The 14,974-nt window shown below is 44.7% G+C and overlaps 1 protein-coding gene across 3 annotated transcripts in view; it reads left to right on the top strand.

The window, feature by feature from the left end:
- TTK (TTK protein kinase) overlaps positions 1–14,974 on the top strand; it is a 184,222-nt gene that overhangs the window by 75,141 nt on the left and 94,107 nt on the right. For all 3 annotated transcript variants that reach the window (XM_033938823.1, XM_033938822.1, XM_033938824.1), the window contains 2 exons: positions 4,495–4,628; positions 14,268–14,400. In XM_033938823.1, the coding sequence (XP_033794714.1) occupies positions 4,495–4,628; positions 14,268–14,400 (267 nt within the window). The remainder of the gene's footprint in view (positions 1–4,494; positions 4,629–14,267; positions 14,401–14,974) is intronic.

The raw sequence follows: 14,974 nt of genomic DNA, 5'->3' as shown, positions 1-14,974 counted from the left end.
CGTACCGGGGCTCTGTCTGATGACATCACCCACTAGTGAGAATAGCTGCCTGCTGTCCCTGGATAACAACTGTTACGGTAAGTAACGTTGCTTTAGCAGAGACTGTCCTATGTTTTGATGTACAGTGCGATGTATGTCTAGTAGCGCCATAGAAATGATTAGTAACAGTAGCATCTAAAACCACTCTGGCGAGATGGATTAAGGGAGCTATTGATCAGCTTACATGGTGCAGGAAAGCAGGTTTCCCTGGGTCTAAAGGCTCATTCAACGAGGGATTGGGCAGTGTTCTGGGCAAAGAGTTCTGTAGTGTCACCCCTGGATATTTGTAAGGCAGCAGGTGGTGATCTTAGCATTTTTGTGCGTTGTCATCACTTGGATGTGTTCTCACATTTGATGTGGAGTTTAGAGCATGGGTGTTGACATGGGGTTTCAGGGGTCTCATTCTTAATTCTCAATGCTTTGGTACTTCCCATCTGTGCATGTCAGGAGGGTGGCGCCGCTAGGGGGCATTTACGTGATTTCTGCAGGTACCTTCCTGATCGAGGGGCCACTTCCTTCCCGGTCTCCGGGTCTCCACAGGGCCATTTCTTTCAGCACATGCAGTCCTTTTTGGGGGCCCGCTGGGGGGGCTTGTGATTTTTCAGCCAGTGCCCCTACGTCCCGTCCCACCCATTGATTCCTTGCTGGTGCCCTCTCTGGTTCTGCTGGGTGCTGTCCTGCGAGACTTTTATCAGGTGTGGACAGAGATCACATTGGATCAGTAGGTCCTGGAGGTTATTCAGGACGGCTATGCTCTGAAGTTTGTCCGATCATTGCCAGACCATTTTCTCGCTTCTCCTTGTCAGGCAGCGTGGAAGAAGCAGGTCTTTTGCCAGACACTTCAAAGATTGCTAGATCTCAAAGCAGTTGTTCCAGTGCCCCCTCAAGAGAGTTACATTGGCAGGTACTCCATTTACTTCATGGTGCCCAAGAAAGAGGGGACTTTTTGGCCCATTCTAGATTTGAAAGGGGTCAACAGGGCTCTATGACTTCTGTTGTTTAGCATGGAGACTCTGAGATCTGTTATCCTGCCGGTTCAGCCGGGGGAGTATCTTGACTTCTTGTGATCTGATGGAGGCCCACTTGCATGTTCCGATCTGGACCTCCCATCAGCGGTTCCTTTGCTTTACGATCCTGGGATAGCACTATCAGTTTTGTGCACTTCCTTTTGGTCTGGCCATGGCTCCCACGGATGTTCACCAAGATTATAATGGTCGTGGCGGTAGCTTTGTGCAAGGAGGGCATTCTGGTTCACCCCTATCTGGACAACTGGTTGATTTGAGCAAAGTCTTTCCAGGAGAACACCTGGATCACAGCTCAGGTGGTGGAGTTCTGCAGTTGGTGGGATGGGTTGTCAACCTGTCCAAGAGCCAGCGTCTGGAGTATCTTGGAGTTCTTTTCAACACCTCCTGGGGGAAGGTTTTTCTCCCAGAGGCCTGCGTGAGCAAGTTACAATCGCATATTCGCTTTCTAATGGTTTCCCGGTGCCCTCGGACACAGGTTTTTCTTCAGTTCTTGGGGTCAATGGTGGCTTCCCTGGATGTAGTAAGATGGGCACGGGCACACATTCATCTGCTTTAGTATGCTGTGCTTCGGAGGTGGTCGCCCCAGAGGCACAGTCTGGATTTTCCTGTTACTCTTTGGAGATTGGCACGTCACAGTCTCAGTTGGTGGCTACAGTCCTTCCATCTGGTGCAGGAGGTGAGTCTGGATCAGCTCCAGTGGACAATGCTTCTCATGGACGGCAGTCTCCTTGGTTGGGGAGCTCAGTGTCTCGGTTGCTCTGCTCAGGGCAGCTGGTCTCCGAAGGAGGTTTCTTGGTTGATCAATGTTCTGGAGACCAGAGCCATCCGTGTGGCGGCGTTAGCGTTCCAGTTCTTTCTGACGGGCAAGTCTGTTTGGGTTCTCTTGGACAATGTCATGGCAGTGGCCTATGTCAATCATCAGGGGGGAACCAGAAGTTGTCTAGTGGCACAGGAAGCAGGTCTGGGCAGAGTTTCATCTTCTGGACATCTCGGCTTCACACATAGGAGTAGAGAATGTTCAGGTGGATTTCCTCAGTTGTCATGTGTTAGATCCTAGAGAATGGTGTCTCAGTGCTGCGGCCTTCAACTTAATAGTGCAGACTTGGGGCCACGAGTGTCAACACCAAAATGCACCATTTCTTCAGTCGTTGTAGGGATATTCAGGCCGAGGGGCAGGATGTTCTTGTTCAGCCATGGCAAAAGGCGGGCCTTCTGTACTTGTTCACTCCATGGTCATTAGTGGGCAGAGTTCTACTTCGCATTGCGTGGCATCCCGGCTGCGTGATCCTGGTTGCCCTGGACTGGCCCAAGCATCTGTGGTACGTGGATCTGGTTCGTCATCTGGTGGCAGATCCCCTGCCTCTTCCTCTCTCCGACCTTCTGACTCAGGGCCCCATTCTAATGTTCGATCCAGGTCCCTTTTGTCTTACGGCTTGGCTCTTGAGTGGGAACGCCTAGGTAAGGAGGGTTATTCATATAAAGTGGTCTCCACTCCCTTGGGGTCCCAGAGACTTTCCACTTCTCGTTCTTATGTGTGTGTTTTGTGTATTTTTGAGGAGCGGTGTGCTGTGCGTGCACTGGTTTCCTTTCACACCTCTTTGCCTAACATCTTGGAGTTCTTGCAGGCCTGTTCCTTCCTTTCTGCTGAAGGTGGTTTCGCCTTTCCATGTCAATCAATCTGGTGTTGGGTAGTTGGGAGGATTCTTCGCAGCAGCAGCAGTTGTGCAAGTTGTCTGTCTGTCTGGTCCTTCGCTCTTATGCTTAGTGGACACAGGCCTTCCGGAAGTCGGATCATCTCTTTGTTCTCCTAGCACAGGGGTGTGAAAGTCCCCAATGAATATGCATACAATGAAAGCAGTGCATGCAAATAGATCTCATGCATATTCATTGGGGAAATCCTGAAAACCTGACTGGATTGCGGCCCTCAAGGAAGGGCTTTGACACCCCTGTCCTAGCGGGTCCTCGTAAGGGGGATGGCGCTTCCAAGGCTACCATTGTGCACTGGATTAAGGAGACTATTGCTTCTGCATACCTTCTTCAGAAAAAGTCTGTTCCGTTTTTTCTCAAGGCGCATTCCACTAGGGGTCAGGTAGCCTCTTGGGCTGAGTCTTCTCTTGTGCCTCCTGTGGATATTTGTAAAGCTGCAGTTTGGTCTTCCCTGCATTCCTTTGTGAGACACTACCGTGTGGACGTTCAGGCGCGTTGGGACTCAGTGTTTGGTGAGCATGTTCTGGTGTCGGCCCTTCGGGAGTCCCAACCATGATTGGTATTGCTTTGGTACATCCCATCAGTAAAGGCTGTACTGGTCTTGCAAGGTCGACAAAGAAGGAGAAATTAGGTTCTTACCTGCTAATTTTCTTTCTTTTAGACCTTCTAGACCGGTACATCACCTCTTCTATCTGTGGGGATTTTTGCTGTGATGTTCGCGGGAAGATTTTGCTTTCTTTGCGGGTTCTAGTATTTTTCTAGGGCCGGGGAGAAGAACAGCAGCTATGGCTTAGCTGGTGTAGCTGGTGAGCTGTGGGGGACATTGTCACTGCAGGGATTTGTTCTATGATTTTCCAACAGCGTTTCTATTTGTTTGTTTACTCCTTTTGGAGTGCTATTCATGTTTAATGCTAGTTTTTATCAATTCTGCTTGGTTATTCGACGGACTGGTTTTAGGAGGGGGAGCGTCAGCTATTATACTATAACCAAAGTTTTGTCTCAGTGTCCACCTGCTGGTCACAGTGAGCTATTACCCATCAGTAAAGGTTGTACCAGTCTGGCAGGTCTAAAGGAAAGAAAATTAGCAGGTAGGAACATAATTTCTTCTTTTGTGACAATCGGATTTTTCTGTGCTACATATTAAAAAAAAAACAAAGGACGACCACTGAAGGAAAGTGGAATTCAGATGATCAGAGCTGCTTGTGCGGGGTGGGCTTGGTTTATCATGTCAGTATGGTCTTTGTTCAGGAGTGGCAGATTTGGCGCCTGAGAGGAAAGTCCATTTTCTTAGTGGTGGTGTCTGCTATGCTATTCAATTACTGGAATACTGAGGGACTACACAGTAGGCTTATTGACAAAACTCAGAGTTTAGTGTTTCTCAGTGATCACCTGCTGGTCAGCATGCATATACCATCTGTGTCAGCCTCGAGGAATTAAAGGAAAGAAAATTTGCAGGTAAGATCTAATTTCCCCATAATAACTTGAATTGTATTCAAAATCTGACTGTTGACCAACTTCTACAGAATTTGTACCTTTGGTATTATTGTATCCCATTGGTTATTCACATTCCACTAAGATTCCCATTTGTTCATTCTATTCATATATCCTTAGAGCGTGGACAGAAATAGAGTGACATATTAGATTGGCCAATTTTTGTCTGCTTTTATTTAATACGTTGTTTGGAGTAAAAGTGATATATGAATTTGGTTTTGTTCTGATGTAGGAAAAACATACCAGTCTGTATCCACCCATTCTTCCTGTTTCAAAAAGAGTTACACCGCCTGGGACAGCTCCTAAAAAGCAGAATTGTTTGCTTGCATGTGAAACACCTGGTAACAGCACTTTGAATATGTCCTGGTAAATGTTTTGATTTATTTAAATGGAGAAATGTTTTTCCTTTTTTTGTATTCTTTCCATTCCTTTAGTCACCTGTAATAATTTTTTTATACTTCATCACTGTCATGGGGTATCATTTTAGATAAGTCTGTGCATAGTCTATAAAATGAAGTGCCAGGTATGAGAAGGAAAGTGTGTATGTGGCCCTCTATGTCTTTTAAATATCAAAATAACTATGATATTAGGTGATTCAGTGGACAAAGGAGGTGACATAGTAACATAGTAAATGACGGCAGATAAAGACTCAAGTGGTCATCTAGTCTGCCCAACGATACATGCTCCATAAATTAATTTAGTTTAAATCAGTGTTCTTCAACCTTTTTACACCTATGGACCGGCAGAAATAAAATAATTATTTTGTGGACCGGTAAGCTAATAAGACTGAAATTTTTAAAAACCCCATTGCCGCCCCGTCCCGCGAGCTCGGACCCGTTAACCATCTGATCCCATCCGCACAAGCCTCAAATAGTTATGATTTTATATTGAACATATTTTATTAAAGTATAAAAAGAAACAATTGTCATTTTATAAATATAAATACAGGACAAGGATTAACAAAACCCCCGTCTCCCCTCCCCTTCACATATATCCCCTCTACTATCAAGAAAACTGAATAAGCCAAATTATTGCTACACAAATATCATGCTAACAGAATACCACAGTCACACATGGCAGGAATAGTGTTAGGGGGAGTGCAACTAGGGCAACTGCTTCCTGGTCAGAGAGAGCCCTAAGCCAGCTGGAAGCTAAAGACGCACTGCCTGGGCTTTGCACTCCCCAGTTATGTCTAACATCAGCTCTAGCAGGATACATATTTTAAATCTGATATATTCTAATCACAAGGAGCGTAAGTTAGAGTCCCTCCTTAAACGGAGCTTTGATGTCGGTCCAGGCAATGTGTGGCGGGCTAGTGGCTCGGGCGTGTTTTCGTTGGGCCCAGCATGTTCTTGAGAATACAGCGGTGAATTGGACCTTGCTAAACTGAGAGGTTGAAAGACTTGATTTGGGTGCTTTGTATCTCTCGGATGCCATGTATGACCTCTTGTGAGCTTCTGCCAAGTCTTTGGCCTTTGGAGTGGTGGCACACCGTACCTTGTGGCTTCACGTGTGGTGAGCGGATTCGGTGTCCAAGGCTAGGTTGACAAAATTTCCTTTTTCAGGATTTTTCTTGTTTGGTGTGGACCTGGACAGGTTGGTTCAAACTCTCACCGATTCCACAGTGCCTCGTTTGCCCGAGGATAGGCCTAGGCCGCTGGCTCGAGGTGGCGCTGCTTGTGAGCGTGGGCGTTATTTCTGCTGCTTCTGCTCTGATAGAGGGGTTGCCTCTTTTCCATCTTCTGGGCTCTCTAGAGGTAGATTCTTGCAGCGCATGCAGTCCTTTCGTGGGGCCCGCTGGGGTACAGGTAGCGCCCCCGCAGGATCCCCTGCCGGCCGTCCTGCCCAATGACTCCTTGCTGGCGCCCGTCTTGGTTTCGGTGGGTGCCTGTCTGCGAGAATTTTAGCCAAAGTGGGCAGACATCACGTCCGATCAGTGGGTTCTGGAAGTGCTTCGGGACGGCTATGCTCTGGAGTTCACCCAGTCCTTGCCAGACCATTTTCTACCTTCTCCCTCGCAGGTGCGTGGAAGCAGCAATCTTTTCGCCAGACCCTTCAAAGATTGTTAGATCTCCACGCGGTGGTTCCAGTTCCTCTGCGGGTGTGGTACACAGGTTGGTACTCGATTTACTTTGTGGTGCCAAAGAAAGAAGGGACATTTCAACCCATCATGGATTTGCAGGGGGTCAACATGGCTCTTCATGTGCCTTCATTCCGCATGGAATCTCTGCGGTCTGTGATTCTGGAGGTTCAGCTGGGGGAGTTTCTGACCTCTCTGGATCTGACTGAGGCCTACTTGCACTTTCCCATTCGGGCCTCCCATCATTGCTTCTTGCGCTTTACGATCTTGGGGTAACATTATCAGTTCTGTGCACTTCCCTTTGGTCTGGCTACGGCTCCACGGACGTTCACCAAGGTGATGGTGGTTGTTGTGGCGGTGTTGCGAAAAGAGGGCATTTTTGTTCATCCCTACCTGGATGACTGGTTGATACAAGCCAAGTCGTTCCAGGAGAGCTCAGGTGGTGGAGTTTCTTCAGTCGCTGGGATGAGTATTTAACCTTGCCAAGAGCCAATTGTCTCCATCTTATCACCAGGAATATCTAGGGATCATGTTAGACACCTCCTTCGGTAAGGTCTTCCTTCCAGAGGCCTGGGTAAAGAAACTACAAATCTCAGATTCGCCTTGTGACAAACCCAGTACCAGCACTAGTTCGGTCCCTAATAGGATCGGGTGCAGAAGAGCTGATCAGATTGATTCTGGCGCTCAACTTGAGGCTGACCTCCCTTGCCCCTATGATCAGAGCAGTAGTGATCTGGAGCAGAGGCAGGCAGACTGGCAAAAGCAGCCTCTGGGCTTTAGGGTAGTTAGAGAAGCCACAAGGAATATAGCTGCATTAGATAAACCCAGGCAGAGAAAAGCTGCTTTAGAGCCAAAGCCCATCCCCCGCTACAGGCTGAAGGGGATTGGCTCTGAGCTGTTTAAAAGCAGGCTGAGACAAGCAGCAGGGGGAGGAGGAGGAGCGAGTGACCAGGGTGAGTCACTCCCACAGCCTAAGGCAGGTGAGGAGCTGTGGAGCAGAGCAGGAGAGACAACCGTGCCAGATTGGCCCATGCAGGATTTGGAAGAAATCCTTCCCACTTCAAACTTCCAGATTCCAGACCGTGTGGAAAGCATGGAGGTACAAGTAGATGGCCCTATGCTAGAGAGCCAGACAGAATGAATGGAAACTGAATGAAGAAAGTGAGTAACTGGGAAACCATTAGTGGTTTGTGGTTTTTTTTTTCCCTTTTGCCTATGTTTTTCTGCTGTGCAAACCAAGCCTGAAGAATGTGTTATATGTTTGGGCTTTATGAGTATTTTTGAGTTTAAGAATAATACTTACCTGAATCCTAAACTATTGGATTGGTTTAGAGTCAAGTTTGGGAACAAGAAGCTCAAGATAGAATCTTTAAGTTGGTGTTTTGAACTTTGGAAAATCCTGCCTGGCTCCCATTCCTGAGGAGCTAATTAGCTTATCTCTCTCAGCTGTGTGTTTTGCCTGCACGAGGGAGCTGAGGGAAAAGCTGAACTGTTGTAGCTATATTGCCTAAAGAGTTTGGTTTAATTTGGATTTACAGCAAAGGTTTATTTCAAACTTTATTTGGCTGCTGAAATCTGCTGTTACATGCCTTTGATATTAATGCTGAGAGAAAGTTTGAATTATGAGTGAGCACCAGTGTAAAGCAATCCTGAGTCAGAGCACATGATTCCAGGAATAACCAACTACAGGAGTTTGCTGTTTTGTGATATCTTTATTTTACAATTGACTTTATTTTTGAATGAAATGCAAAAGTGATTTTTGTTTTATGCTGCATCTTTTTGACCTCTGGGTCAGAATAAATCTTATTCTTTCTTAAAGAACTTGGTTTGGACTGGTGATATTTTGAAGCCCTTTGCTTGCCTTGTCTCTTCCAAGCCTAGGCAGTTGCCTAGTGCTACCTTGAAAAGTCCTGAAGGTACCCCTGGTTAGAGGGGACATGCCAGAATCCTTGTGTTTGTCACACGACAGCCCACCGCTGCAGAGGGTTTGTGACAGCCTGCTTATGGCGTCCCGGTGTCCTCAAGCGCAGGATTTGTTCCAAGTCTTGGGGTCGATGGCAGCCTCCCTTGACATAGTGAGGTGGTCGAGGGCCCACACGCGTCCTCTTCAGAATGCTCTTCTTCGAAGGTGGTTGCCTCATATGCACAGTGTGGATCACCCTGTTCCGCTTCCGGGCTTAGCTCGGGGCAATCTTCATTGGTGGCTCCAGACCCCCTATCTTGTACAAGGGACGAGTCTGGATCAGCCAAAGTGGACGATGCTGCTCACAGATGCCAGTCTTCTCGGTTGGGGAGTTCAGTGTCTAGGTCACTCAGCTCAGGGCACCAGGTCCACGGAAAAGGCTTCTTGGTCGATCACTGTCTTGGAGACCATTGCTAGCCTTCCAGTCCTTTCTGATGGGCAAGTCAGTCAGGGTTCTGTTGAAGAATGCCACGGTGGTGGCCTATGTCAGTCATCAGGGGGGCACGAGGAGCACTTTGGTGGCACAGGAGGCGACTCTGCTAATGGTCTGGGCAGAGTCGCACCTTCAAGAAATATCAGCATCCCACATAGCTGGAGTGAAGAATGTTTAAGCGGACTTCCTAAATCGTCACGTGCTAGATTCCGGAGAGTGGTGTCTCAGCCTGGTGGCTTTTCAGTTGATAGTGCAGTCTTGGGGTCAGCCTCTCATGGACCTGATGGCCACAAGTGTCAACGCCAAAACACCCCGCTTCTTCAGTCGTTACAAAGATGGTCAGGCTGAGGACCTGGATGCTCTGGTTCAACCATGGCCAACGGAGGGGCTTTTGTATGTGTTCCCTCCGTGGCCATTAGTGGGCAGAGTTCTTCTCCACATCATTCACCATCTTTGTCTCGTGGCTCTGGATTGGCTTCGACCGTGGTACGCAGATCTGGTGAGAGATCTGGTGAGGCATCTGGTGGCGGATCCTCTTCCTCTGCATCTCTTGGATGACCTTCTCACTCAGGGTCCCTTTCCAATGTTTGTTCCAGGTCCCTTTTGTCTTACGGCTTGACTTTTGAAGGGGTCGCCTAGGTCAGAGGGGGTATTCAGATAAAGTGATCTCAACTCTCTTGGGGTCCCAGAGGATTTCCACCTCTCGGGCTTATATGTGAGGGTTTGGCGTCTATTTGAGGGGATGGTCTGTTGCGTGTAGAGTGGTCTCTTTTCATGTTTCCCTGCCTAACATCTTAGCATTCTTGCAGGATGGCCTGGATAGGGCAGCTTGCGGTCTTGCCAGCCTTTCGGGGGTTAGTGGAAGGTCAGCGTTTGACTGCAATTCCTAACGTGATTCTCTTCTTGCGGGTAGCCAAGTTGCTCAGGCCTCCTGTGTTGCCTCTGTTCCTTCTTGGGATCTGAATCTGGTTCTGTCAGTTCTAGTGCGCCCTCCTTTTGAACTGTTGGGCTACTGCTCTTTGAAGGACCTTACTCTTAAAGTGGTTTTCTTGGTGGCCATTGCTTCAGCTAGACATGTTTCTGAGCTGCAGGATTTCTCTTGTAGGGCTCCCTTCTTGGAGTTTTCTATGGAGTGGGTTGTCTTGAGGCCTATTCCTTCTTTTCTTCAAAAGTAGTTTCTCTTTTTCATGTCAATCAATCTGTAGTCCTCCCGGTGTTGGGAGGGCTCTTCTGAGCAACGACAGCTGCGCATGTTGGATGTCAGTCAGGTTCTTCGCTCTTATGTGCAGTTGACCCAGGAGATTGGGTAATCGGATCATCTCTTTATCCTTCTAGCAGGTCCTCGTAAGGGGGATGGCGCTTTTGAGGCTACTAATGCGCGCTGGATCAGTGAGACCATTGCTTCCTTTTCTCTTCTGAAAAAGAAGCGTGTTCCGGAATTTCTCAATGCTCATTCCACTAGGGGTCAGGCAGTTTCTTGGGCTGAGTCTTCTCTAGTGCCTCCAGTGGATATCTGCAAGGCTGCAGTCTGGTCTTCGCTGCATTCCTTTGTTAGACACTACCGTGTAGATGTTCAAGCGCCCGGGATGCGGTATTCGGTGAACGTGTTCTGGTGTGATCTATACCGATTTATCAAGCGATACAGAAGAAGAAATTAGGTTCTTACCTGCTAATTTTCTTTCTGTTAGCTTGTAGATTGGTATAGTTCCCTACCCCATCTGTCTTTGTGAGGTGTTTGTGGTTTTTTGCTCACGTGCAGATTTTGGATTTTTCTGTGGGTTCTAGTATTTTTCTAGGGCCAGGGAAAATTAAGAACAGCGGCAATGGCTCAGCTAGCTTAGCTGATGAGCTGTGGGGATGTTTTATCTCCAAGATTCAGTTCTACACATGTTCCAACAGTTGTTTACAGATGTTTATTATTTTAACACTCCCGTTTGAAGTGTATTTTACTATTTTTCAGTTAAGAATTTTCCTAGGTTCTGCTTGGCTATTCGGCAGACTGGATCAGTAGAGGGGAAGCTGTACTGATATACAAGTTTGATCTAAGTCTCCACCTGCTGGTAGCAGTGCGGTATAATATCCATTCGTAAGGATCTATATCGGTTTACAAGGTAACAGAAAGAAAATTAGCAGGTAAGAACCTAATTTCTCCTTTTTGAACCTGCAAGATGGTTTGGTTTTTTTTGTTGTTGTTTTTTTTGGGGGGGGGAGGGAGATTCCCAAAAATGGCCCAGCTCTAGATGTCTAATTTTTTTTTGCCATTATAAAAAAAAAAAAAATTTCCAAATTAAAAATGTCCAAAACAAGCCATTTGCAGCCACACAGACATGCCGGCAGAGCAGTGGAGCACCCTAGGTACATTGCTGTGAACTTCACATTAAGTGTGCCAGGTACACATCTCACCATAACCCCTATACATTAAATGGTGAGCCCTCCAAAACTCCCCCAAAACCTACTGTACCCACCTGTCTACTACCCCAATAGCCATTATGCCTGCAGGTGTCGCTTACAGTGATATGTAATCGGACAGTGTGACGCAGGGGTTAAAGCTACAGCCTCCGCACCCGGAGGTTGTGGGTTCAAATCCATGCTGCTCTTTGACTCTGGGCAAGTCACTTAATCCCCCCATTGCCCCAGGTACATTAGATAGATTGTTTATCGGATATAAACAAGTGTTAACCAAACTTGACAGAGGATGACGGGCGGTGGGAAGAGGGAAGCAATTAATGGGAGGTGTTTAAGATGTTTAAGGTGTTTAAGATGTCTGATCATTAGAATAAATAATCAATGGCCCCCAAATCTTTTTAAACTTATGATAATTCCCTTGATGCATAGCAAGCACCCTTTCCATTTTATAAATATGGTATACTGAATTCCACCAAAAAGTATAATTTAGTTTAGTGTAATCTTTCCAATTTCCTGTAATCTGCTGAATGGCAACCCCTGTCAATATCAATAGAAGTTTATTATTATTTGCAGAAATTGGGCTTTTAAATCTCATTGATGTACCAAATAATATAGTATCATATGAAAGGGCAACATGATTTTCTAACAATGAATTAATTTGGGACCAAATTAACTTCCAAAAGGCATTTATATAGGGACAGAAAAATATTAAATGGTCTAATGTCCCAGCTTCTAAACCACATTCTTAAATATTGTAATACTTGGTTTTAATTTGTATCGCCATAATTACTCATGTAAACCGCTGTGAACTTCATGGAGGTATTGGCGGTATAAAAATAAAGATTGTATTGTATTTATGGAGCATGTATGGTTGGACAGACTGGATGGACCATTCGGGTCTTTATCTGCCATCATTTACTATGTTATGTTAGTATATCTAGATTTTCAGAAGGCTTTCAACAGAGTTCTTCATGAGAGACTCCTGAGAAAATTAGACGCTGTCTTATCCCATCTGCAGAAGCCTAGACTAGTTATATTGAAATCATTTTATTAAAGTATAAAAATAAACAATATTCTGTACAACTGTCATTTCATAAATCTCAAATATAGAAGAAGGATCAACAAAACCCCTGTCTCCCTCCCCCCTCACAAATATCCTCTTCACTATCGAAATAGCATGACTTTTCTGTGCAGCATTTTATAGTAATTTGGCTTGTTCAGTTAACAGAATACTTCTGTCACATACACTGAATACAAATATCAAATCCATAATAGCTGACCAAAAATTAAACCAAAATCCCAAGAAGCCACAACTATATAGATATATAAATAAAGGACGTCTAAGTCAAGGAGACATGATAGAGACTTTTAAAATACTAAAAGGATTTGACAAAATAGAGCAAGAAACATCGTTATTCACATTGTCCAATGTGACCCGGACAAGAGGTCATGGGCTGAAACTGAGGGGCACAAGGCCCAGGACAAATATTAGGAAGTTCTGTTTCGCACAACGAGTGGTGGATGCTTGGAACGTTCTCCCTGATGAGGTCGTGATGGAGACCAACATTCTGGATTCAAGAGCAAGTTGGATGCACACCTTCTTGCAAATCACATTGGGGGATACGAGTAAACAAGGTTTCTCAGCAGAGAACACCTAGCTTGGCCTCCGCGGGTGCGGGTCGCCGGACTGGATGGACCTAGAGTCTGATCCGGCGAAGCCATTTCTAATGTTCTTATGAAATGGAGATACAATAATAAAGGAGTCAGTCAAAGGTTTTATGTACCGACTCCACAGCCCTGGCCTCTGTATCGCTCCATGGTGCAACCTCTCCTTGAGTAATGTGTTCAATTCTGGTCATCGTATCTAAAAAAGAGAGAGCGGAATTAGAAAGGGTTCAAGATGATAAAGGGGCTAGACATCCTCGTATGAGGAAAGGCTAAAGATGTTAAGGCTCTTCAGTTTGGAAAAGAGATGACTGAGGGGAGAAATGATTGAGGTCTACAAAATTCTGAGTGGTGTAGAACAGTTAAAAGTGAATTGATTTTTTTACTCTTTCAAAAATTACAAAGACTAGGGGACACTAGATGAAGTTATATGGAAATACTTTAAAACAAATAGGAGGAAATATTTTTTCACTCAAAGAATAGTTAAGCTCTGGAACTCATTGCTGGAAGATATGCTTAGTGTAGCTGGGTTTTAAAAATGTTTGGACAAGTTCCTGGAGGAAAAGTCCATAGTCTGCTTTGAGATAGACATAGGAAAGTCTCTGCTTGCCCTGGTATTAGTAACATGGAATTTTGCTACTACTTGGATTTCTGCCAGCTATTTGTGACCTGGATAGGGCTTGATGGACCATTGGTCTGACCCGGTAAGGCTATTCTTATGCTCATATGTTCCTTATAACAAAATTGTTTTTACTGGTTTTATTTTTTCCTCATTTTCCTTCCACTGGTTGGTGGACACAGCCCACAGGTTCTCAACTGGTCTGGTAGGAGTAAAGGAAATAAAATTAGCAGTAAATTCTAATTTGTCTTTGTTCTTTAATACCAAAGTTAATGTATTTGCTGATGTTGCTTGGACTACCTAATTGAGAAGTAAGCAATTCCTTTAAAGTTGGAGCATTATTCTTTTCAAAATTTCTCTGCAAATGTGTTCTGAGATACAAGAGTTCTAAGCATACATTTTTGCATTTATTTTCCCTGTTTTGTTTTAGTTTGAGCCTGCTTAATTGTCATTTTTCATGTCTGGCAAGTTAAAGCAACCCTCACCAGAGTTGCCTAGAGTCTCCTAGATGATGTGGTTAAGGAACTATATACAATAGATCATATCAATTAAAAAAACTAGAAGGCCATCTTAATATTTCTAAGAAAATTGCATTTCCCTTTATTCTTTACTCCTCTCCCCTTCTTTATTGAGGACTTTCTGAGACATAATTTTCCTTGATTTCTTTGTAGTGCTTGCTTATTTATTTGTTTTGTTTCTTTGTACTTGTACAGTATTGCTTAAAATGTATATGAATAATTTAAAAAAAACAAAAACATTGAGCATCAAAACTGGTGCTACTTCGATGAGCAAGCTCTACGGTAACATCTTTTTTTCTTTCGCATTTTACATTTCTTTAGTTTTCGAACTCCTGTGGTGAAGAATGAATTGGCGCCTGTATCGAAAGTTTCCACACCCTACTGCCTTCCCTCAGGTTACCAACAGCAGCCTCAAACCCCAGCAACACCATTTCAAATACCTGGTTGTTTGCAGGTACAGGAAACTAAATCTTACTGCCATTTAAAATGAGAGAGAATTGGGGGGGGGGGGGAGGATGGGCCACCACCTACCCTTCCATCAATAATATATGAAAAAATATTCTCTCCTTAGTAGTAACCAAACAGTAATATGGTAGATTCTTGCAGCCCCCAAATCATGTGCACACATACCACTTTTGTCTTGAAGTTGCTTCACTTGATAAGTGTGCTATGAAATGCTGAACATAAGTACTGTCAAGCTTGTCAGTTTTAAAATTGTATCTTTTTTTCTAAAACACTTTATTTAAATGGTACACTATGAAAAGCTCTCTGAAATATAACACTAATACAATATGAGTGAAGTTTCATGTAAACAAAAATCCCTGTAAACAGAAATAATTAAGGGAAAGTTAACTTGAAAAAGAACCATTTGGTGAGAAGAGAAGCATAATTTTCAATCCATTGCTATTACAAATGAAGTCTTGAAATTGTGAAGATACTTGGCATTTAGAATTCTCCCTTTAGGTCCTAGACTAATCACCATCTTCACAGATTACAAAAGATATGTAGTTTATTGGTTTATAATGTAA

Source organism: Geotrypetes seraphini, chromosome 3 (assembly GCF_902459505.1).
Source record: "Geotrypetes seraphini chromosome 3, aGeoSer1.1, whole genome shotgun sequence".
In the NCBI taxonomy this organism is placed as follows: domain Eukaryota; kingdom Metazoa; phylum Chordata; class Amphibia; order Gymnophiona; family Dermophiidae; genus Geotrypetes; species Geotrypetes seraphini.
Note: the sequence above shows the minus strand (reverse complement) of the source record. Positions and strands in the feature narration are given on the sequence as shown.